Source organism: Astyanax mexicanus, chromosome 2 (assembly GCF_023375975.1).
Source record: "Astyanax mexicanus isolate ESR-SI-001 chromosome 2, AstMex3_surface, whole genome shotgun sequence".
In the NCBI taxonomy this organism is placed as follows: Eukaryota; Metazoa; Chordata; class Actinopteri; order Characiformes; family Acestrorhamphidae; genus Astyanax; species Astyanax mexicanus.
In genome coordinates, this window is record NC_064409.1 from 37,194,229 (window position 1) to 37,217,778 (window position 23,550).

The 23,550-nt window shown below is 36.7% G+C and overlaps 1 protein-coding gene across 14 annotated transcripts in view; it reads left to right on the plus strand.

Moving 5' to 3' along the window:
* mybpc1 (myosin binding protein C1) overlaps positions 1-23,550 on the plus strand; it is a 50,089-nt gene continuing 26,539 nt past the window's right edge. For 5 of the 14 annotated variants that reach the window (XM_022671681.2, XM_049474303.1, XM_022671683.2 and 2 more), the window contains exons 1-7: positions 1-294; positions 9,171-9,188; positions 16,066-16,134; positions 18,109-18,366; positions 20,174-20,257; positions 22,159-22,209; positions 22,842-22,883. In XM_022671681.2, coding sequence (XP_022527402.1) covers positions 273-294; positions 9,171-9,188; positions 16,066-16,134; positions 18,109-18,366; positions 20,174-20,257; positions 22,159-22,209; positions 22,842-22,883 — 544 coding nt within the window. In that variant the 5' untranslated portion in view covers positions 1-272. The remainder of the gene's footprint in view (positions 295-9,170; positions 9,189-16,065; positions 16,135-18,108; positions 18,367-20,173; positions 20,258-22,158; positions 22,210-22,841; positions 22,884-23,550) is intronic. The other 9 variants (XM_049474306.1, XM_049474305.1, XM_049474309.1 and 6 more) reach the window with 9 other exon arrangements.

Genomic DNA, 23,550 nt, shown 5'->3' on the forward strand with positions numbered 1-23,550 from the left:
TCTTCCCCAGTTCTGTCACTTTGCCAGTCACTGTCCTCTTTTCTAGGGACTGCCACAGACAGCCATCATCACATCTCATCTCATCATCACTGGCTTTGCTCTTCTTTACAGCGTCCTTCTCCTCTACATTCTTCCCCTCCATTCTTCCACAATCCACAGGCTGACTGACCAGAGCGCCGGCTCTAAATCTTTACGCTAACTCAGGGCAAAGGGGCCCCGACTTGTGCCTGTACCCCTCGTCTGGTGACATCTCTGGTGGAGCACAGCTCAAGATGCCTGAGCCCACAAAGAAAGGTATGAGTGGCACACAGTAAATGTAATGTTTTTTTTTAATGACACAGCTGTAAAACATGATAGGGAGAAATCAAGTTTTTTTTGTTTGTGTAAAATGTGATACTGTGAGCTGCCTGTTTGATGACTTATTATTAAGACATTATACATGATAGAACATAATATGACTTGTTGATGTTATAAATTAGGTAATTTTAAATTCTAGGAGTAGGGCTATAAAATAAGGGACATCCACAGGAAAAAAAAAACTGTCATTTGATTATATTTGTAGTTAATTTTCTGAACCTGTTTGCTGTGGCCCCGTGGAAATAATATGGACAAAGTGATCTTAACGCCATCTAGAGCTTTGGAATTCAGAAAGTGACTTTGGCATTGGTATTGTATTACCCAGTGCTGGCCTTTTGGGGGGACAGACGAGAGAGGAGATCCACAGAGAGCTTTATAAAAAGCTGCTATTGTTGTGGGTGCCGGCTTGATGGATAGGGTGCAGTCAAGGTGATTAGGAGCGTGGAGGCAGCAGAGCAATGTGTGCCGCCTGAGGAAGGAATGGTGCTGAGACTCGGACCTGTGAGAAGAGGCACGGTGCTCAGCTTTGCTGGGCTACCTGGGCCATTTGTGATTGATGATGCAATGCTGGTGACCTGGCATGAGACTGCAGGGATGAGTGTGTGCTTAGGATGGGATGGATCTGTCAGGAGTGATGATGGGTAGGTCAGGTGGCCTCAGCTGGTGATGACTGATGGACAGAGAAGTAATAGGTAGTAGAACTGGCCAGTGGTTCCTAGTACTGGTTCTTTAGATTTGCCCTTCATGTAAAGTTGAAGAAAACATGCAGACCAAAGAAAACAATGTTTACATGCTATTCCCAGTGTCGTGTCTATACTACTTTTAGCTGATCATTGTTTACCTATTTTTTAATATTTTATCCTTGAGAGATGGGGTCATTCCCAGATTCCATACATTATTCATCAGTGAGAGGAATCAGTGATCTCAAAAGTTTTATTTAGAGACATGCTGTCTCCCCTCCAAAGCACATAGTTAATACTTACTCCCCTTCTGCTCATAATACCTTCCAGTGGTGGTAACAAATCTCGAGCTTGCTCCATCTCGGGACAATGGGGATTATTGGTGGTATGAGGGGGATTTGCAGGACTGCATGGCAGTCGGTTATTTTGATGATGCTCACAAACATGGCCAAAACCAGGGCAGCATGCAAGGTCCATTTCAGTACATGTTTGGCCGGCAAGCTGGGAGTTGGTGTCGGAGACAATGACGGGCAGCACAGCTGTCGAGCTCATGGTATTATCATAAGGACTGATGCTTTTTAGATGCTGTAAAATAATACATATTACAAATTAAAATTATACAAAATCATAGTCACAAAACCTATGATTTTATGCCCAATTACTATTAGTTGTTCAGAGAAAAGGGGCACTATGTTTGAAAGGAGAGCAACCCTGAAGACAGGTACTGCTGTAGATGCCCCTACTCAAAACCATCTTCTATAAATAACTTACATGGACAATGAGAGGGAATCCTAATGGCTATGGCTGTTTGGTAAAATGTTACTTACAAAACTTTGAATGAATGACAATTTTTCAAGTGGATTAAAAAAAGTCTTAACAAAAGTCAAATAAACAAGTTTTAAGTTAAAACAGTTTTTTGTTGCACAAGATATTTTTTTTTCCTAGCGCATGTATGGGGTTGTGAAAGTGAGGAGGTTTAAGTGGCCTTAGATTGCAAAGGCCGGGCTTTAAAAGGCAGGATGATGATGAGTTTAGCATCGAGCTCTGGGGAACTGAATTCCTGTACCCGGAAATAGTTCAGAATGAGCAGACTTTTAATCCCCATTCCTCTCTTCTGTCTCTCTCTTTATCACTCTCTCTCGCTCTGTCTCACTGTTTGTCCCAAGCTATTTTGCTCTCCTCCAGTTACTCAGCGCTGAGAATTTTGTGCTCTTGTTTGTTTGAACTCTGACTCTTGTGGTGTTCGTAGGATGGGTGACAGATTTCATGTCTGAATCAGTGATGAACAACTACTTACAACTACCTGCCAGAAGCCAGAAAAACAAATCAAAATAGTGAACCAAGCCATAGTTTTTAGTGAAATTCATCACCACTTGACCATTGACTAACCTCTGAGACCACTCTCTCTTTTCATGCTAGGGTCACAGATTGAGGAAAGCCCATGTCTGCACCTCTATCGATTTACAGCCAGCAATCACTCTCACTTGTAAACAACACTTCAACACTTCTGCCCATGTAGCTCCTCTGCCAGGCTTCTTTGTATCCTCACTTCTCTGTAAGCCAGCAGGTGGTTCCTTAGTCTTTTCACTGGTATATTGTGTAGACTCCCAAATTAGCATTCTTTCAAAATCCTCAAATCATCTTTCTTTGAGTTCTCTACTTTTTCCTGCCTCATATTATGTCATTCAGGTGAAGTATTTGACAAGTAAAGAGCTGCAGCATCAAAAAACTTAATCAGTATTAGTTTGATCTGGAATGACAATCACATGTGGCTGAAAATGCTCTTTATTAAGTGAGGGTCTGCATTAAAAGGTCTATATTAAGATGGCGATGCATGGGCAGGCAGCAGTTTGGCTCAGAGTGGAGTCAATAAGAGCCTGTCTGTCCTCACAGCAGCGGCAGTGACAGCTGAGCATACCTGCGGGCGGCCCAGCTCCACGGGGATGTAAAACAATACTTTTCTCCGCTCGCATTATTACTGGGAAGGGATAGAGGCGGCCTGGGCAGCTCGCCACCACAGAGCACTCTGAACTGACAACAACATAAATGGCACTTTGATGGTGGAAGGATCCATATCACAACCAAATCTCACATGCAGCTTCCAAAGGGATGAGTCACATTTTGGTGTCATCACTCCATTGGGCCTTGAAAGGAAGGCAGGGGTGGGGGGGCTAGGGAGATGGCAGCCATCTCTATCAATCCAACGCTTATCTCATAATGTTACCCATAGATATTTACAACCCAGGGAGGCTGGAGATAAAATAGGCTCCACAAGTACCCTTGCCCTTGCATTGTGGTGTTCTTCAAGGTCTTACATCCATCTGTCTCAGGTTAGGAAACATCTTAAGCATGAATGATGTTTAGCAGGAAATCTTATCCAGAATGACTCACAGTTTAAATCATGTTACACTGATAGGTGAACACAATGTTAGGGGTTTTTGCAAAAGGCTTTTTTTTCGTACAGCTAGAAGATGCTTGCCCAGAAGGGGAATTAAACCTCATTGACAACAGGTCCAATTAGTATTAGTTTGATCATCTATGAATTTTGGCAGTATTTAGGCAGAGTTATTAAGTGTCTACATAACATAATTAACACACTTAGTGGCTAAAATATATCACAATTTTGAAGCATGTAGGCAAAACATAGTGAAAGAATTGAAAGTAAATGCCATCTGAAGAAACCTTCTGTTCTGTATATTCTAATCTAAATGTAGCTAGCTAAGCTAGCCCAACTTTCCAACAGGCTTTTTAATAATTATTGGAGCTATTTAGAGCATAGCTAACTAGCTACTGAACACAACTTAAAAATATCAGTGTTGTGTGGCACCCTATGACACAATCATCATGAATTCTAAAAAGGAATTGTCTAACTGCTTGCATTCACCCGTGTGAATTTTAGACCCATGAGGATGAATAATGACATTTCAACATTCATTTATAAGTTGTCTGACCAGAGGAGGATGGGTCCCCCTTTATATATTAGCCTTGGTAGTACATTTGATACTACATTACCTCTGTCGCTCACTGGAGGTTCTATGCTGCATGTATAATGTTTTTTTCTGATTTTCTGTGCTCCTACCACATTTCTCTTACAACATCATTTGTGAAAAGCGTTATAAAAATAAATTTGATTTGATTTGATATTTGTCTTAGATGCTCTGCATTCCAAAGAAGAGGGAAACCCACATGTCCATACATTTGCTCCTACCATTTTGTAGAGGGGAAACAGTTATATAGCTCTGGAGAAGTGAACATATTGGGTTTTAGTCAGACTGTCGGGTAAAACCTAAAAACAGCAAACCTAAAAACTTCACAAGCTTCTGAACCATCTGCTTTACTGGAGCTACAAAGCCAAACCATTTCTTTGGGTAAGGATGGTTTCTGGGTTCCCTGGGTTTAAGGGGTGGTTTCTCCTCCTCAAAACAGGAAAAGCTTTAACCAGAGCCACAAATCCTCCTCTTTTGAAGGGGGTGGGTATAAATATATGGTACTTCTTTGGGTTCATGTTCATTAAACTCTTATCCATAGCGCCTCACATTTGTCACACTGGTAGGCACCAAAGACTTTTATTAGCATTATGTGTTGTGCTTTCTCTTGCTGGCCGCTAGAATACATAGCATTGCTGTGGTTGGTGGTTTAGTATAAAGACCACTGCATTATAGTAAAAAACACTGAATTAAATTTAACATCTGAACAGTTTACGATTTCAATCTCTACTGATAGTTTTGTTGGAAGACAGTTTGTCTGTGTGAAATACAAAAAGTTGAATAGTCCCCAGAGATAAATGGCCGACAAGAGACAAGAGACATGAAACTTGAGAGAAGTCAAAAATATCTCATGACTAAAGGAGTAGTGGAGCACAGGTGTCTCTCCTGGCTCTCTCTCAGTTGCTGCCTTCACATGGTCTTTCAGGCAAGAGGACAGAAATGCAACAGTCAGGCTCTGTGTTTCTACAGGCGCTTGACAAAAGAGCTGCCGTGCTTGGCGCTTCCCTCGCCTGGCGCCCTCCCAGAATTCACAGGAGACCGGGCCAGTGAGTGGGCGAAGTGAATGGGAACCACATGATGTTGGGAGTACAGTCAATAGTGACACCATGTAATATGTGTTTCACACGTCTATGATATGTGTTTTGCACACAAGCAAACTCCTGTTTGTCTCAGGGTTGCATCCTCTCGGCTGTCTGGTGGTTAGATGATTAATGTTCTAAAATATATAGAATGCTTTAAAATGATCTAAATGACACAATAGTGTTTCTTTAAGGGACCCCCAGATGGTCTATATTTTGGTTTTATTCCTATTTGTTGCCAAATCAGGACCTAAAACTATGAGAACCTATGTGGAATCACTGCTTTAGTTCTAAAAAAGTTTTTTTCAAGGGTGTATTTGGCAAGGTTCATATTACATATGCTCTTTGCTACGTTTACACATGTTGCTGTTATATAGTGTTGTTTTGTCACATTGATGGTGTTGTGCTGAATACCGGTTCCCTGCAAGGATGCACGTGTCACGAACTTATGTAGCTTAATAGAACGGTCTTTCCAAAACTAGATTACCTAAGCCGAATTAGATGCCTAGTATTTTAATGGATCTTGAAGGTTTGATGTAGGGTGTGAAGAGAACCACTCACCGTTATAAAACCATGGATTTATAGGTGTGAAGATCAGTCGTCTTTGTCCTCAGTAGGAAGAGTCAGGTGCACCCTCACGTGTCCATGCTCTGCAGACATAAAAATAACACAGCACTTTTATTTTAAACCCTCCAGGCTTGACCATATCAGTGATGCAGGGTCTCATTGATCCAGAAGGGCCAGTGTCTAAGTCCTCTAATCGTTTCGGGGTTGTGTGGAAGCCAGATCTGTTCTTTCATCTCAATGCCCTCTGCATTCTTCAGTATAATGGTGTGTCAACAAGAGCCTCTGTTGACAATTTAGATTTATTGGGTGTCTAGACTCATGCTCTGATGGAGACTAATTCTGCAGGGCTGAGCAATGACTAGGTGCTTTAAAAGATGCTGTAGTTCAAGGGGTCCACCACTCTAACAAAAATAACTGCAGTTTTCACCAACTTAACCGCAGTTACACTGTTGTGCATTGTAGTATAATTCTGTAATGTATAGACAAAATGAAGTTATTATACAATTTGTAGAATGTATTACTGAAGATACTGTGATCTTTGCCTGCCATAATTAATTCAGAACTGTTTTTTTTTAGCTGTAAAACGAAAAAAGTGCTATTATTGTAAATTTCCCCGCATATGCACACCTTGCCTCTGGGCAGGCTACATAATAGCTGTTAACTTGTGGTTTCCAAGACTGGTAACTGTGATAAACTTTTTATTTCCTGGGGCGATCCTGATGAGAGCCAGTTTGATCGTACCGTTTTGATGGTCTTTGGGACTGCACTTGAAGATATTTTCTTGAAAATTTTCATTTTTTTTTTTTACTTTACCTAGTCAAGTAGTTCTTGCCATAATATGGGTTAAAACATTACTCAAATAGGGCTATTCACTGTATACCAACTCAACCTCCTCACAACACAACTGAGAGGTGAGAAATTCAAGTAATTAAATTTAAAAAGTTTAACACAGGTAACTGAAACCTTTCCAGGTGACTCTACCCCATAAAGCTAACTAAGAAAATGCTAAGATGTACAAAGCTGTCTTTATTTAAGCAAAAATTTAAAACATAAAACACATTCTGGTTTATTTAACACTTGTTTACTAAATAATTCCATGTTTTTCTTCATAGTTTTAGGACTTAAGAATTAATATATACTGCAGAAATCTTTAAATAGTGATAAACCACTGAATTTAAGGTGTGCATAAACTTTTGACTTGTGCTGTATATTTTATATTTGTGGCACCTTGCAGATATAATGTGTTTGGTACAAAGATGGAAACACTAAAAATAGTATTAAGATTAATAATGAAAAGAAATAATGTTTTTTTCATATCTAAGCTTTGCTTATAGGGTTTAATTTGTTAAACCATTTTATGAAATACGTATTCAGAAAACCCCTAGTGCATTTTCAAGTTTCAGTAATTCAGTAGAAGTTAAACAAATGTAAGCAAAAAAACAAACAAAAAAAAAAAACAAACAAAAAAAAAAACATTTGAGTGACAGATTTGAAAATACCAATGAAAACTCAGCATGGGCGGGACTGTATCAACCTGACCTCTGTTCTGATTGGTTAGTTTTACAGCGCACTGCGTTTGAAACACGACCGTTACAAGCTGAAATGTGTAGTTAATACACACATTTTTACAGTCTGTAAATATATGTAAATATGTTTATTCTTCATATTTACTAATATCTCAGCGAAGAATTGCTTTAATTCCACAACTAAGATCAATGAGACGGATATAAACTTAACAAAATAAACACCGAACTGAAGTGAATATTCTGGAAACGGACTGAAGAGCTGCTCAAACACATAACTCCGCCTGTGTCTCTCGGTAAGTCTGAGGTACATTTGTCAGCATTAGCTATGCTAGCGAGCTACAGTTTTATTTGCCCGCTCGCGCCACTTCACCCTTTATCTCACCTGTACAACTCTAAAATAAAAAAGAGACGACTTCAGTTTCTGAATCAGTTTCTCTGATTTTGCTATGTATAGGTATAACGTTATATTTGAGTAAAATAAACAATGTTCTTTTATTCTATAAACTACAGACAACATTTCTCCCAAATTCCAAACAAAATGTTGTCATTTAGAGCATTTTTTGCAGAAAATGAGAAATGGCTGAAATAACTAAAAAGATGCAGGGCTTTCAGACCCTAAATAATGCAAAAAAAAAAAAAAAACAAGTTCATATTCATAAAGTTTTAGGAGTTCAGAAATCTATATTTGGTGGAATAACCCTGTTATTTTAATCACAGTTTTCATGCATCTTAGCATGCTCTCCTCCACCAGTCTTACACACTACTTTTGAATAACTGGCTTGTGATCGTCCTTCCTCTTGATTATAATTCTCTTGAGTATTTTAATTAGGTAAAATTAAAGAAACTTATAATTTTTAAGTGTTCTCTTATTTTTTTCCAGAGCTGTATATCAGCCTAAACATGTGGGTAGAAACAAGGAGTTGATGATAATGTTATGAGAAATCACTGTAGATATGTATAATTGCTGTATGAACAAAACATTTAACCTAAAAAAAATGAGTAAATAACGGTAGCTATATTTACATATTTTAGAGGTTTTTTTTATGAAAATATCATTAAATATTTACTAGGCTAGTAAATATTTGACAACAGTGCTGAGGTGATTTAATTTAATTTTCCTTGATCCATAGTGTCACAAGTGTACTGGGTTTTTGTCATAGACAGTATTACCACGCTCAGTGGATAGGGCAGTGGGTGGTAGTGATTAGGACAGGATGTGTATGGTTGGTTAAAGCTGCAAACAGGCAAAAACTTAGAAGAAACCTTTCCACAGTCAGTGCAGGAGACTACACACGAATATGCCAGAGGTCAGCGCTTCTTTAGCTTCCATGGGACATGACAACAGTCAAGGGACATGATATTTGTTTCTATAATATGACTTTTGACATGTCAGTATATAGCTCAGTTCAAAGGTAGTGATGTTATATTCATTTTATGTTCATTACATTGTTTATTTAAATTGACTGTTTGACTGAAGTTGTTAGAAATATTTAGTAGAGTCTGCAGTGTAAAGCGCTCCCTCTGTTGCTGCTTGCAGGTAATGCAATTTGAATATAATGTCATTTTTAATGTTATCACATTGCATTTCTTTTCTGGTGTATTGGAAGCTATTATCTGTAAAGTGATGCACCACTCATTTTCAACATTTAAATAAATGTGACGAAAACATGACTAGTTTACAGTGTTCTGTAGTAAAGTTGTTGTTACCGTCCAGATACATATGGATCTGAATGTAATCAAGATTTACTGTTGCCTAAAGAATTTGTGTTTTATTTTCAGGTATTTGATATGGTAATTTGACATGGACGTTGTTGCCTTTGAGTAATAGAGAATAAACAGACTCACTTTTCCAGATTGTTAATATTTAAACCAGATTTATAGCAATATAGCCATTCATCATGCATCAGTAATGAACAAATGATCAAAATATCCTAATAATGTCATATTTATACTTTTTTTTTTTTTTTTTTACAGATGATGGTCAACCTGAAGGTGAGTAATAGAGTGTTTTCAACACATACTTTCATTGACATTATGTAAATGAGTGAATCTAAGAATGTAAATAAAAGAAAGGGAAGAGGTTTAAGAGAGCAAATCAGCTGCTGCTCTGCTTATTCCCTTATGGTTTATCAGTACCCTGGTCCCTCAAAACTGCTATACTCACCAAAAACCACAGTTACGTACGCAGCAGAAGAAAAAAAAACAAGAATGTACTTTTTGAAATTGACATTTGTACATGCATTTTTGCATACTGACATGGTAAGTAAAATCATTAATTAAAATGTAATTTTTTCTTTAGCTTTTCTGTATTTTTATTAGCGTAACTAATATTGTAAGTTTACCTGCTGTAAATCTTTGGCACATTTGACTAAATCAGCAGAAAGAAACCACTAATTATAATTTCCACTGCAATTAAGAGTTAAATCCACTGTAGATGGCAATGATCTCCTATGCTCTCTATCTGTCTGATGAACAACCAAGTACATCATATTAGGGTTGTCACGATACCAAAATTTTGACTTCGATACCGATACCAACTGTAGTATCACGATTCTCGATACCAAAACGATACTTGGAAGAAAAAAAAACAATAAAAATATCTGAACATAAAATGTTTATTTTTGACTGAACTGGATTGAACACTGAACAATCGGTGCAAACGTTTTTATTCTAAAATGAAACATTTGAACAAAAAACAAGTTTTGTCATTATAACCTTAACTATAAAATAATTATCTAAACACTTCCTAAAAACTAAAACTAAAACCAGAGGTAATGGTAGCCTGACTATGTGAACCTGACGGGCGGGCAGAAGTTAAGTTCTGAATAAGGAAAATAAAGAGACAGAAGAACATTACAATGTTATGTTCATTTTAACACTCACTGCTCCGTTTTATTAATCAACCGTTTACCGTTTTTAATAAGCCCATGTTCAGTGTAACGATCAAGCAGGCTACGTGCCTGACCACAGATTTGCGATGGAAACGCGAAAACGTGAACATCTTGAGTTCATGTTTCACAGCCAATGGGATAATGGAGAAATAGAGAAAACCACGGGTCCAAAACAAAACTCCTGCACACTCCTCTCCGTGTTAACGTGATTTACTAGCAGTCGCTAGTAAATCTTAGTAAAGCTACAGACAGAGTGTATCTTGACTAACTCCACTAACCTGTGGACTTCACAGCTCTTTGTAGAGATCAGGGTGCTTGTCTGCTAAATGAATGAGCGAAATATGATCAGAATTATGTTAAATAACACTAACATAGAAGCATAGAACTATTATTTAATTAAAATGATTTTTAAGAACAGCTAAACACAGTGCTGCAGGTCAAACGCGGAGGCGTTCACGTGCGAGAGAGAGAGAGACAGAGAGAAAGAGACACAGCGAGAGTGAGAGTGAGAGAGATTTGCGTGTTCTGATTTGAGCTACTCTCAGGTAAAGGTTCTCTTTTTTCTCCTCGTGCTCATATTCTAGTCATATTCTAGATATTTTCTTGAAAATTTTCTTTTTTTTTTTTACTTTACCTAGTCAAGTAGTTCTTGCCATAATATGGGTTAAAACATTACTCAAATAGGGCCATTCACTGTATACCAACTCAACCTCCTCACAACACAACTGAGAGGTGAGAAATTCAAGTAATTAAATTTAAAAAGTTTAACACAGGTAACTGAAACCTTTCCAGGTGACTCTACCCCATAAAGCTAACTAAGAAAATGCTAAGATGTACAAAGCTGTCTTTATTTGAGCAAATTTTAAAACATAAAACACATTCTGGTTTATTTAACACTTGTTTACTAAATAATTCCATGTTTTTCTTCATAGTTTTAGGACTTAAGAATTAATATATAATGCATAAATCTTTAAATAGTGATAAACCACTGAATTTAAGGTGTGCATAAACTTTTGACTTGTGCTGTATATTTTATATTTGTGGCACCTTGCAGATATAATGTGTTTGGTACAAAGATGGAAACACTAAAAATAGTATTAAGATTAATAATGAAAAGAAATAATGTTTTTTTCATATCTAAGCTTTGCTTATAGGGTTTAATTTGTTAAACCATTTTATGAAATACGTATTCAGAAAACCCCTAGTGCATTTTCAAGTTTCAGTAATTCAGTAGAAGTTAAACAAATGTAAGCAAAAAAACAAAAAACAAAAAAAAAAAAACAAAAAAAAAAACATTTGAGTGACAGATTTGAAAATACCAATGAAAACTCAGCATGGGCGGGACTGTATCAACCTGACCTCTGTTCTGATTGGTTAGTTTTACAGCGCGCGCTCTCTCACTGCGTTTGAAACACGACCGTTACAAGCTGAAATGTGTAGTTAATACACACATTTTTACAGTCTGTAAATATATGTAAATATGTTTATTCTTCATATTTACTAATATCTCAGCGAAGAATTGCTTTAATTCCACAACTAAGATCAATGAGACGGATATAAACTTAACAAAATAAACACCGAACTGAAGTGAATATTCTGGAAACGGACTGAAGAGCTGCTCAAACACATAACTCCGCCTGTGTCTCTCGGTAAGTCTGAGGTACATTTGTCAGCATTAGCTATGCTAGCGAGCTACAGTTTTATTTGCCCGCTCGCGCCACTTCACCCCTTATCTCACCTGTACAACTCTAAAATAAAAAAAGAGACGACTTCAGTTTCTGAATCAGTTTCTCTGATTTTGCTATGTATAGGTATAATGTTATATTTGAGTAAAATAAACAATGTTCTTTTATTCTATAAACTACAGACAACATTTCTCCCAAATTCCAAACAAAATGTTGTCATTTAGAGCATTTTTTGCAGAAAATGAGAAATGGCTGAAATAACTAAAAAGATGCAGGGCTTTCAGACCCTAAATAATGCAAAAAAAAAAAAAAAAAACAAGTTCATATTCATAAAGTTTTAGGAGTTCAGAAATCTATATTTGGTGGAATAACCCTGTTATTTTAATCACAGTTTTCATGCATCTTAGCATGCTCTCCTCCACCAGTCTTACACACTACTTTTGAATAACTGGCTTGTGATCGTCCTTCCTCTTGATTATAATTCTCTTGAGTATTTTAATTAGGTAAAATTAAAGAAACTTATAATTTTTAAGTGTTCTCTTATTTTTTTCCAGAGCTGTATATCAGCCTAAACATGTGGGTAGAAACAAGGAGTTGATGATAATGTTATGAGAAATCACTGTAGATATGTATAATTGCTGTATGAACAAAACATTTAACCTAAAAAAATTGAGTAAATAACGGTAGCTATATTTACATATTTTAGAGGTTTTTTTTATGAAAATATCATTAAATCAGCAGAAAGAAACCACTAATTATAATTTCCACTGCAATTAAGAGTTAAATCCACTGTAGATGGCAATGATCTCCTATGCTCTCTATCTGTCTGATGAACAACCAAGTACATCATATTAGGGTTGTCACGATACCAAAATTTTGACTTCGATACCGATACCAACTGTAGTATCACGATTCTCGATACCAAAACGATACTTGGAAGAAAAAAAAACAATAAAAATATCTGAACATAAAATGTTTATTTTTGACTGAACTGGATTGAACACTGAACAATCGGTGCAAACGTTTTTATTCTAAAATGAAACATTTGAACAAAAAACAAGTTTTGTCATTATAACCTTAACTATAAAATAATTATCTAAACACTTCCTAAAAACTAAAACTAAAACCAGAGGTAATGGTAGCCTGACTATGTGAACCTGACGGGCGGGCAGAAGTTAAGTTCTGAATAAGGAAAATAAAGAGACAGAAGAACATTACAATGTTATGTTCATTTTAACACTCACTGCTCCGTTTTATTAATCAACCGTTTACCGTTTTTAATAAGCCCATGTTCAGTGTAACGATCAAGCAGGCTACGTGCCTGACCACAGATTTGCGATGGAAACGCGAAAACGTGAACATCTTGAGTTCATGTTTCACAGCCAATGGGATAATGGAGAAATAGAGAAAACCACGGGTCCAAAACAAAACTCCTGCACACTCCTCTCCGTGTTAACGTGATTTACTAGCAGTCGCTAGTAAATCTTAGTAAAGCTACAGACAGAGTGTATCTTGACTAACTCCACTAACCTGTGGACTTCACAGCTCTTTGTAGAGATCAGGGTGCTTGTCTGCTAAATGAATGAGCGAAATATGATCAGAATTATGTTAAATAACACTAACATAGAAGCATAGAACTATTATTTAATTAAAATGATTTTTAAGAACAGCTAAACACAGTGCTGCAGGTCAAACGCGGAGGCGTTCACGTGCGAGAGAGAGAGAGACAGAGAGAAAGAGACACAGCGAGAGTGAGAGTGAGAGAGATTTGCGTGTTCTGATTTGAGCTACTCTCAGGTAAAGGTTCTCTTTTATCTCCTCGTGCTCATATTCTAGTCCCACACATAAGTCTGCAGCTCCCTCAGTGTTTTCTGTCGTATTTTGCGGCTAGCGCGAGCGCTTACAACTAACACAGCGGACCGCGAGGTGCCGCCGCGCTTGTGCCGAATCCGCTACTGAATCCGACTCCCGCTTCGCGGACAGAATCGGCACAACACCCCCCGCTGTACAACTGCGGGAGTGAAAACAGCGCTAATAAATAAAGTAGTTTAGTTTCACTTTCAGTTTTCGTTATTTTATTTAAAAATAAAAATATAAATAAAAAACAGATGCCTACATCTCAGACTATTTTCCCACACTTCACTCCTCGCGCCCGTTTTGTTCACAAGTCGCGGACGAGAGACATCTGTTATTTTAGCCGTCGCCATTCTACACTCGCTGCTGCTCTGCGCGTGAATCGATTCATTTGTTCAGAACACTAAGTTTATCTGAATCCTGCCACACCGACTGCTGCGGCGTGAATCAGTTTTCTTATGAACTGAATCAAATCGCGCCTACTAATTTGACTCATTTGAAGCTAGTGACTGGGCTATATACAGTATCGAAAGCATCGAACGCTAAAGAACCGAATCGTTTGTGATGACGTAGTATCGAAAAAGAATCGAACCTTCGGTACACCGTGCAACTCTACATCATATGAATATTCAGAGAACCTTTCTTGCATACACATTGTGTTGACAATAAAATGAGACATACATTTTATTTCCTCTGACTGACATTGTTGACCTAAACAGATTTTCCAGTCATAAACATTTTTGACATGTCTGTGGTCTTCCAAAAGTGCAAAGTATTATTTATATTTTCTTGGGCTGCCTAATATTCTTATGTGCAAAATGTTGCCACATCCACTTTAGGATGGTAGAACTGAACCCTCTCTTTCTAAGAATACACTATGCATGTCTCTGGATAGACACTGTGTTTATCTAACTTGAGCAGCTAGTTCACCTTCGATAGCAGTCAGCCAGGTCAATCCCTGTTCACACTGAATGGCTAATCATGATTCCCATTACTTTGCATTGTGGCTTGTTGATTCAGCTGACACTCTGAGCCCATGTGACCAAGCTCAGTCTAGCACTATTTTACGCCATGTTCACACTGCCATTAAAACAGGTTATATTAATAAATGGGGTTATTTTCTTCAGCAATAATGTTTAGAGTGTACATTTAAATATTATAATCTGGAGACCAGTTCCTTCTTCTGTAAAGTGGCTATTTTGGAGACACAAACTCTTTCGTGCTATAGGGACTATGTAAATATGCAGTAGCAAACACAGCCTAATCATATAAAAATAAATAGCTGCATTTTCTGGCATATAAAATCATACACATGTTAGAAGTGGACATCAGGGACAACAGTAAAATAGAACAAAGAGTGTTTTCATTCCACTAGTTTAATCTATGAATCAGTCTTTATCAAATGACCACACGTACTTCTGCTTGGCTGGATAACCTACAGCCACGCTGGCCCTTTGCAGATATGATTAATGTAACAACTCAAACTTGGAGGCAGCATTCTAGTAGAAAATGTTAACACAGGAAAAGAACAGAAGCAAACACAACACAAGGCAAAATCAGGACCAAACGTGACAATTTTACCCCCCTGTGTAGGATAGGCCTTCTTTAACCTGTTTTATTTGTACAGAATAAGAATAAGATAGTCACATCTTAAACACAATGCAGTTGGATAGTTAATTGTATTAAGTAATTAATAAGCTTGAATAATCTACTGGTTATAATTTCAAATACAGTATGAATTTCTGTTTTGTTGCAGAGAAGTATCACACTTGGATAATTAGAAACCTTTATTTTCAGTAAATGTGTAGTGATTCCAGATTTTTGTTCAGTGGTATATAAGTTGTAGCAAAATGCTTTTGGAAATCCCATCTCAGCTTGTGAGGCACTTGTGAGTGTCCATTGTGAAGGGCCTGTTCTGAAGGTGTTGCCATTAAAGAAGTTTAAAGGAGTGTGTGTGTGAGTGTGTGTGTGTGTGTGTGTTTGTTTAAATTTAAACAGCTACAGGTCACTAGCATTTTTATTCAGACAGGCTGTCAATCCATTGAACTTAGAGATATTTTCCCATGTGATCTTTCTTTTCCATCACGATCTTTATGCTCATGTCAACCCCATTCCTCAGAGATCACATCTTTTTCTCCTCCCTCATCTCCCAAGGAGAAAAAGATGCTGGTAAAGGTTAAATGGCCTTTATGTTTGACATTACTCATAATTCCTGTCCTTTACTGATGGTGTGTAGGTGTGTGTGTGTGTTTTCTGTTTTGAATAATGTTGTGTCTTGTATATCTATGTATGTGTATTATATTGTGTCCTGTTTGTCTGTATGTGTGTTTATAAGTGTCAGTGTGCGTCTTGTGTCCCGTTTGTGTGTATGTGTGTGTACTGATGCTTCATGCTGTGAAAGTGGCGCTTGCATTCCCGCTGTGTTTGTCACACACTCAGAGAATGTTGCACCAGGCACTGGGGAGGCCCTGCCCCCAGCCGAGATTTCTCTTGAGGTGTCTCCACCAGGTAGGTCTCCCTCTTTCTCTGTTCTCTCTTTCTCTCCACCTTTTTCCAGCTCACTTTAATGTTCACCCGCAGCACTTTTCCTTCACGTGTGCAAAAGGGTGTATTTGGGTTCCACTTTGTTTCTTCACACTGCGTGTTCACCACAACTGACTGAAAAAAGTACAACCATATAAACCCTCACTTACACACAAACAGGCACACATGCACAAAGGCTTTTTACCGTGTTAGCCCTAATCCCCACCTGAGCTCCACACGCTTATGCTTGCTTTGCTTCATGGATGGCAAGCTGACCTTACATCTGCTAACTTTGTCTGCCTTGGACACAGTGGTAATGTACAGTATGTGCACAGAATGGAGAATGAAAAATGACAGCAAATGAAAGGTAAAGTATGAACCTGTAAGAACTTTGGGCTTCATTCACCAAGATCTTCCTAAGAATTTTCTTAAATTTGACCTAATAAAAATTCTACATCAGATTCACGATGTGCTCATCAACTGCAGATTTGTTTGCAGGTTTAAAACCTGTGTAAATTTGTCTTAGGAATAAATTGTGTCTAAAGAACTGTTGATGAATAAGGCCCAATCTACCAAACTCAGACAGCCAGCCTGTGTATGTGCATAAAAAAAAAACTGATGGATCATTAAAAATGTTTGGGATATCCAGTGCTAGAAGTTGGCTTGTATGTCTTAGTATGCCATACCAGCACTTCTATATTTGACTCTTTGGAGCATCATGACTATTTCTTAAGTACTGGGACTAGACATAAGCCACTGATACATAAAATAATAGGTCATATGTCAAAGATTAAATACATCTGTTTAAGTCCTTTTCACTTTCTACTGCTTCTTGCCACACAATATGGGATGATCAAACTCCACAACAGAACAAATCAGAATATCTGTTTTAGTTAGGAGTGGGAAAAAACAGTGAGACAAACTCAGAGTCAGAACCAGTCAAAATATCAATGGTCACATTAAGAGAGTGGGTCCACATTTAAAAACATGGAAGAGTACAAGAGTACTTCAAGCACTGGGGATTACCACCTTAAAAGACTATCATTCTTGTGCACAATTGATAACAATGAAATATGCTTCGATTTTGGCTCTTCAGAATGCACATTGAGGATGCAGGATGAGTTTGTGGTGTTTTGCTTATATGGAAATTGATGTTTCATAGATGCACAGTGACTTTATCTGCTGTAAACATTTAGATGAGCACTAATCCCAAAATGTAAAAATACACAAAATGGACAAATGAGCACTTATAGAGCATAACTTTATACTTTTTGATATGAAAACATTGTAAATCAAGTCACTTTGCATCTATAGCATGTTGTTTACATCTGCATTGACAGCAGTTGCAGGTGTTTCTTTGTGTATGTTTGTAGTCGCAGTTCCTGACCAATATGAACATTTTATGGCCAAGAACCATATTTGTAATAAAGATGTGGAATCTGAATACATTTAAATTGGTAAAAATAAATAAATAAATATTTCATCATATATAAGCTTTAGAAACCTTAAAAAAGTTTCTTTGGAGAGCCAAAAGTGGTTCTTCTGACATCATTTGAAGCATCCTGATTATTAACATCATATATAGAAGTTTACAACGTTGCTCTATTTTCTAATACTGTTTACAATTTGTATTTTGTTGCCAAATGGCTAACCATCATATAAGTCAGGCCTTAGTATGCTGTGCAAAGGTCTTTGCATCTGAGAAAATGATCAAGTATTGGTTCAAAACCCACTTTCAACAAAGAAAATCAGGTGAGCTGCTTGTAAAACTAAGCAAAACAAATTGTTTCTAATGTAATATAGTGTCTTACAATTATGAACAGGACTCACAGATAAGACCAGTATGTTCCTAAACAGATTTCACAGTTGCCTGTGTAGACCTTTGTGCAGAACTGTATGTGTGTGTGTGCATGCAGTCGGGCTGTAGGCTTGCTGCTGTAGTTGGCTGTGTTTGTACAGAGGCTGCAGCGGAGGTCAAAGACCCAGAGCCCATAGTGACTGTACCAGAACAAGAACCAGTAGCACCTGAGGTCCTAGAGCCACAGCCAATAATAACTGAGATTATCGAGCCACAACCAGTAGTGGCAGAGGTCACAGAGTCGCAGCCAATAGTGACAGAGCCTGTAGAGCATGGACAGGCAGAGCCAGAACCCACACAAGATGTTGTGATGGTACAAGTGTGTGAATTTAAGGAGGAAACTACCATTCTGTCTCCAGGTGAGTATTGTTTAGTCTCTGATCTTAACACTTTCAAAGCATGATTCATAACATTGCTGTCAAAAAATCTTTCATTATCTCAACTTGGAAAAGGTGCAGTTTTTGTATTATGTACAGTTTTGTACTTAATTCATTTATTAGCACTCAAATTTCTAATGAGCAGATATTGTATATATGTATACAATGACAGCAATGATATGGCCTTTTCTTGTAACTCAGACATTCATGCTTACTTGAAAATGTGCATATTTCAGCATGTGTAGATCAGAGCCACAATTGTCATTCTTGAGTCACACATTAGCTCTTTTTGTTTTTACTTCTATGAAAGCTGCACCATCAGGATATGTATATTGTCTTGGGTTTATTTCTCATCCTTAATATATGTGTAGTACGGTATATGGACTGTTAAGATTATACAAGGGGTAGAATCATTTAATAGCAAAGAGTAAGGACAAATACTTTCTTAACATATTAATTCAATAGTTTGAATGTTCCTGTTGTAATTTGGCTATAATGCCACAAATACTTTTTGCATTTGTTAGTCTGTGACACAGCATTCGATACAATGCAGATATAGATCTTGTGAAATCTTTCTATCTTTCCTTTCATATTTAACCCCTCTCAGTAGCACAGTAGCTTTAGTTCTTTTATAGCCATACTCTGTATTGTGTCCTTTGTGATCTCTAGAACTTGCCTGTTGGAGAGTTCTATGTTTTATCCTGGCAGTTTTCTGGGTGATTATGTATTACATACATGTTTTCTTTGATGCTATAATGCTGGAAAGCATATTTATCTAACTGGTGGGTCTTGTATGGCCCAGATTTCTGGGACTAACAATGGAAATATTAAGCATTGCCTTATGCTTTGCTTGCAGCTAAGAATGCTTTAATTATGCATTATTTATCCCTTAATTAAAACCATTGGAAGTCTATTTTAACATAGATTATCTGCCCAGGCATGCACACATACTGTAACCTGGGTGTTTATCTGAAAAAAAGGTTTTTCATAGAGATTTTTTGTGCAAAATGAATTCTCAATTGATATGAACTGGTTTATTGTTATATGTAGATTTTATTTACCTTACTGTTTTAAAATTACAGTTATAATAAATATATTCATTTAATATTTTTGTCTAACATCAAAAATTTGCAGTTTAAAATCACTCATTACATTTACTTGTATACAGTACTTTGCAAAACTCCTAGAATTTTGTTTATTTCATTTTCAAATAATAGTTAATTAGTTGTCAGAGAAAAAAAAACTTATAATTCAATAATAATTCAATAATATTGAGATCTAAATGGAAGAGCAGCAGCTTTAGCAGCTCCACATCATTTTAGAGCCACAGTGTTCAATTATCTTTTCAAATTGGAAGGATTGACAAAAAATCCTGACCTGAAGCTAGAATGAAGTTTGAAGTTTGTTTTCTTAAATATAAATCTTTAAGTTAAGATATTGCATGGTTGTTACAGATACCTTTTTGTTGCCATCTTTTATTGATGTTTTGGACTTTCCTATGGAGACGAAGTGTATTGTTTGTAGTCTTCTCAAATATTTTCTGATTACACTGAGTACCATTTCCTCCACTGTCTCATATCTGTTTGGTCTAGTGTGGAGTTTGAATTCCAGATCAGATTTATTAGTTGAACTCACACCTTAATGATGATAAGGTTGATGAAAAAATAGTAGTAAGGAAATTTGAGGATGATGTGAAGAAAAAAGATGATGTTGGGACTGTTGTATGTGTGTATGAGAGCATGAGAAAGAGACAGACAATACTAACATCCACTAGCCTTGTCCCAATCAGCCCCACCTATGAATGATGCGGTGAAGGCTGCTGGTACAATCCCGATAGTCATGGTGGTTCCCCCTCCTACCCCCATCCTCAAAGGTCTGACCCTGCGTAAAGTATACCTGTCTGCCTATAGTCACTCTGTGTGCACTTGTGTATAATTATGTTTGCTTATGTCAGAGTGTATCACCATATTTGCATATATGCACTTTTGTCTGTGTGGATTGATCACATGGCCGCAAGGTTAGCCAGTTTTGGTTTAGCCTATGTTTGTGCTTTTATACATTCTATTTTGTTATGGAAGGTCCTCTTTTTATTTGTGTCATCGAATATGGCAGACCATTCAAGAGCTGCGTATGTGTGTGTGGCACCATTCAAGAGCTGTTTATGTGTGTGTGAAGCCATTCAAATGTGTGTGGCTGTGCTCTGTTTTATTTCATAGCTATTATTATTCTTAGTAGTTTGTTCATAGACAGCAAATGCATCTTCATCCATTTATTTCATCATTTGCAAAAACACATGGTTTGCTTTTTGGCCTGCTTGGCCTTTAGACAAGCATGTGTAAACATAGTGCTTCAGCTTCACATCACCCCATTTCATACATTTAAGACTGCAGATTCATATATGAAGCTCACATTTCTGTTCCATCCATCATAAGTGTGTCTGTCTATTGAAGCCAATTCCTGCCTGGTAGTTTCTTTATTCTGTGATTCTGGCAGTGGTTTGCAACACAGTGGTTTGCCGTATTTTTCGCACTATAAGTCACACCAGATAATAAACGTCTATTTTCTGGTCTTTTTTCATACACAAGGCGCACTGGATTATAAGGCGCTGGGTGTTAATCTACACAGATTTCTCTCTGAAAACAATACATTTGGGTGAGTAAAGCACTTCCGTTTATCTACAGTAAGACGGGTAACAGGGTAAACTGGAAGGCTACAAGCTGATAGTCTCACCTCTGAACAGAGAAAGAGCTAACTAGCGCTTAGTATGGCAGTGCTAGCCACAGTTAGCAGCAGGCTACAGTCCGATAATACTCACCTCTGAACAGCGCGGCTAGCAACTAAGGCTAACTGCTTTAGTCTTGAGTCTTGGTGCTGGAGAACTAAACTATAGAAATAAACTATATAATAACACTGTACACTAAAGCAGAGTGGCTTTACTGCTCCTCACAACCTGACTGGTAAAATTCATACATAAGGCACACCGGATTAAAAGGTGCACTGACTAATTTTGGGAAAATTTAAGAATTTTAAGTCCACCTTATAGTGCGAAAAAAACAGTATTCTTCTCTATTATTCTATTATCAGCATATTAAAATAATTAATAATCTTACTTTGAGAAAATATTATCAAAGAGCTGTAGATGTAGCATCTTGATTTTTTTTTCTGAATTATCAAAAACCTGCTCAAAATGTTTTTATGTTTTTGATAACTCAAAATAACCTGCTTTTATTGTTTTACTTAATACCTCAAAATAATTATCTGAATTTTGTTTTAGTGTCTTGAAATGCTGTATTATTTTAATAGTACCTTTTTAGAACATTTTTTTTCCTAACCTTGTCAAAATTTAGTTTTTTTCAAAAGTTTTGTTTAGTATATTTTTATTTAGTATTTATTTTGTATAATAAAATGTGATTCAGTATCTTAAACAATTCTTTTTTAATAAGTGCTTTCTAAAATGTAAAGAAAAAGTGCTAATATAATCTACTGTTTCTAAAAAAAAGCCTAAGTAATATGTTATCTCCTCTACTTGACAGGAATTGACACTTCTATAGTAAATGCACACAATTGTGTCATAGCAAAGTGTTGGCAAGTGCTATTTCTTTTGTCAAAGTTGCTGCTACAGTGCCACAGTATGACTCCACCCTGCCAGATGGGGTCCTGCCTGTAGAAGTCTTGTCTGTCATTTTGTCTGCATTTGCATGCTGTTTTGGTGTACCGGTGAACATAGAACTCAATGACAGGTGGGTCTGTGTGTCAATTACACCTTTATTGCAGATAAAGATGATGATATCACTGCCAGCACTCCATCTCCTCCTCCCCCATCAGGTTGGTAACCATGACAAGTCATCTGCTTCACATCACTTCCTCTTTGATGAGAGTTTCATCATGGAAACAGTAGTGCAGCTACGATGTATCTGGTTTCACAGAGAGCATCAGTAACAGGCCTCCGTTTATGCAATAGACTAGAAGAAGAGAAGGAGATCATGAGACTCTGATGAAGGAAAAGCAGCTTACAAATTCAGGCTATTTAAAGGCTATTTTGCTATTCAGTCATACATTCTGTATATGTTTGTCATTTTATACATGTTACCAGAAATTCCTACAAGCACTACCTTTATGTATATATATGCTTTTATATATATATAAAGTTCCAGATGTGGAAAACATCATACATAATCATATATGTTGCTAACACATACAGTATACACTTATCAAAATATTCATAGTGTATGAATGTTTTGTGAAGTTATGTATGTGTAATTGTACACACATATATAAGTGGTATATGTATGTGTATTTTATCACCATAGATCACCCTCAGTGTTTCCTCTCATTTTGGGTCTTTGTCACAGTTTAATAGTAGTCAAGCAAAGTAATTGAGAAAAAAAAGCATTGGAATTAATGATCTATGAAAACAGAAGCAGATGCCAAATAACAACACTGTGTTTTCTTTCCAGAGGATGGCAGTACATACAAGAAACTTTCTGTTGATCTTCCTAGTAAGAATTCTCTCATCACTTAACATCTGACATTTTAAACAATAAGACTCTTTCCTTTATTAAAAGCAATGCTTGGAAATGCAAATCATCAGAGATGTACAAGGTTATGTGTGGTTCTTAATAAAGTTTGATTGAAAAGTAGGTGAGATTATTTGGGTAGCAATTTCTTTAAATGTCCATAAGGAACTATGAATACATCCAAAAGGTGGTAAAAGCCAGTCATAAAATGGGTCTCAATATTGTAAAGTGTAATTCAGTATGTACATTATGTATACATATTGTACAACCACATGTATTATCCATTATTTATTTTTAAAAGTGGAACATAACATTATAACACATAAATAATATTTACAACATACAGATCTGAAAAAAAATAGGAGACCGCTTTAGTTTTTGACTCTTTCTTTCTCTGATTTTGCTATTTATAGGTATATGTTTGAGCAAAGTGAACATTTTTATTTTATTCTATAAACTACAGACAACATTTCTCCCGAATTCCAAATAAACATATTGTAATTTTTATAGCATTTATTTGCAGAAAATGAGAAATAACAAAATAAATAAAATAACAAAAAGGTGCAAAACTTTCAGATCTCAAATAATGCAAAGAAAGCAAATTCATATTCATAAAGTTTTAAGAGTTTAGAAATCAATATTTAGTGGA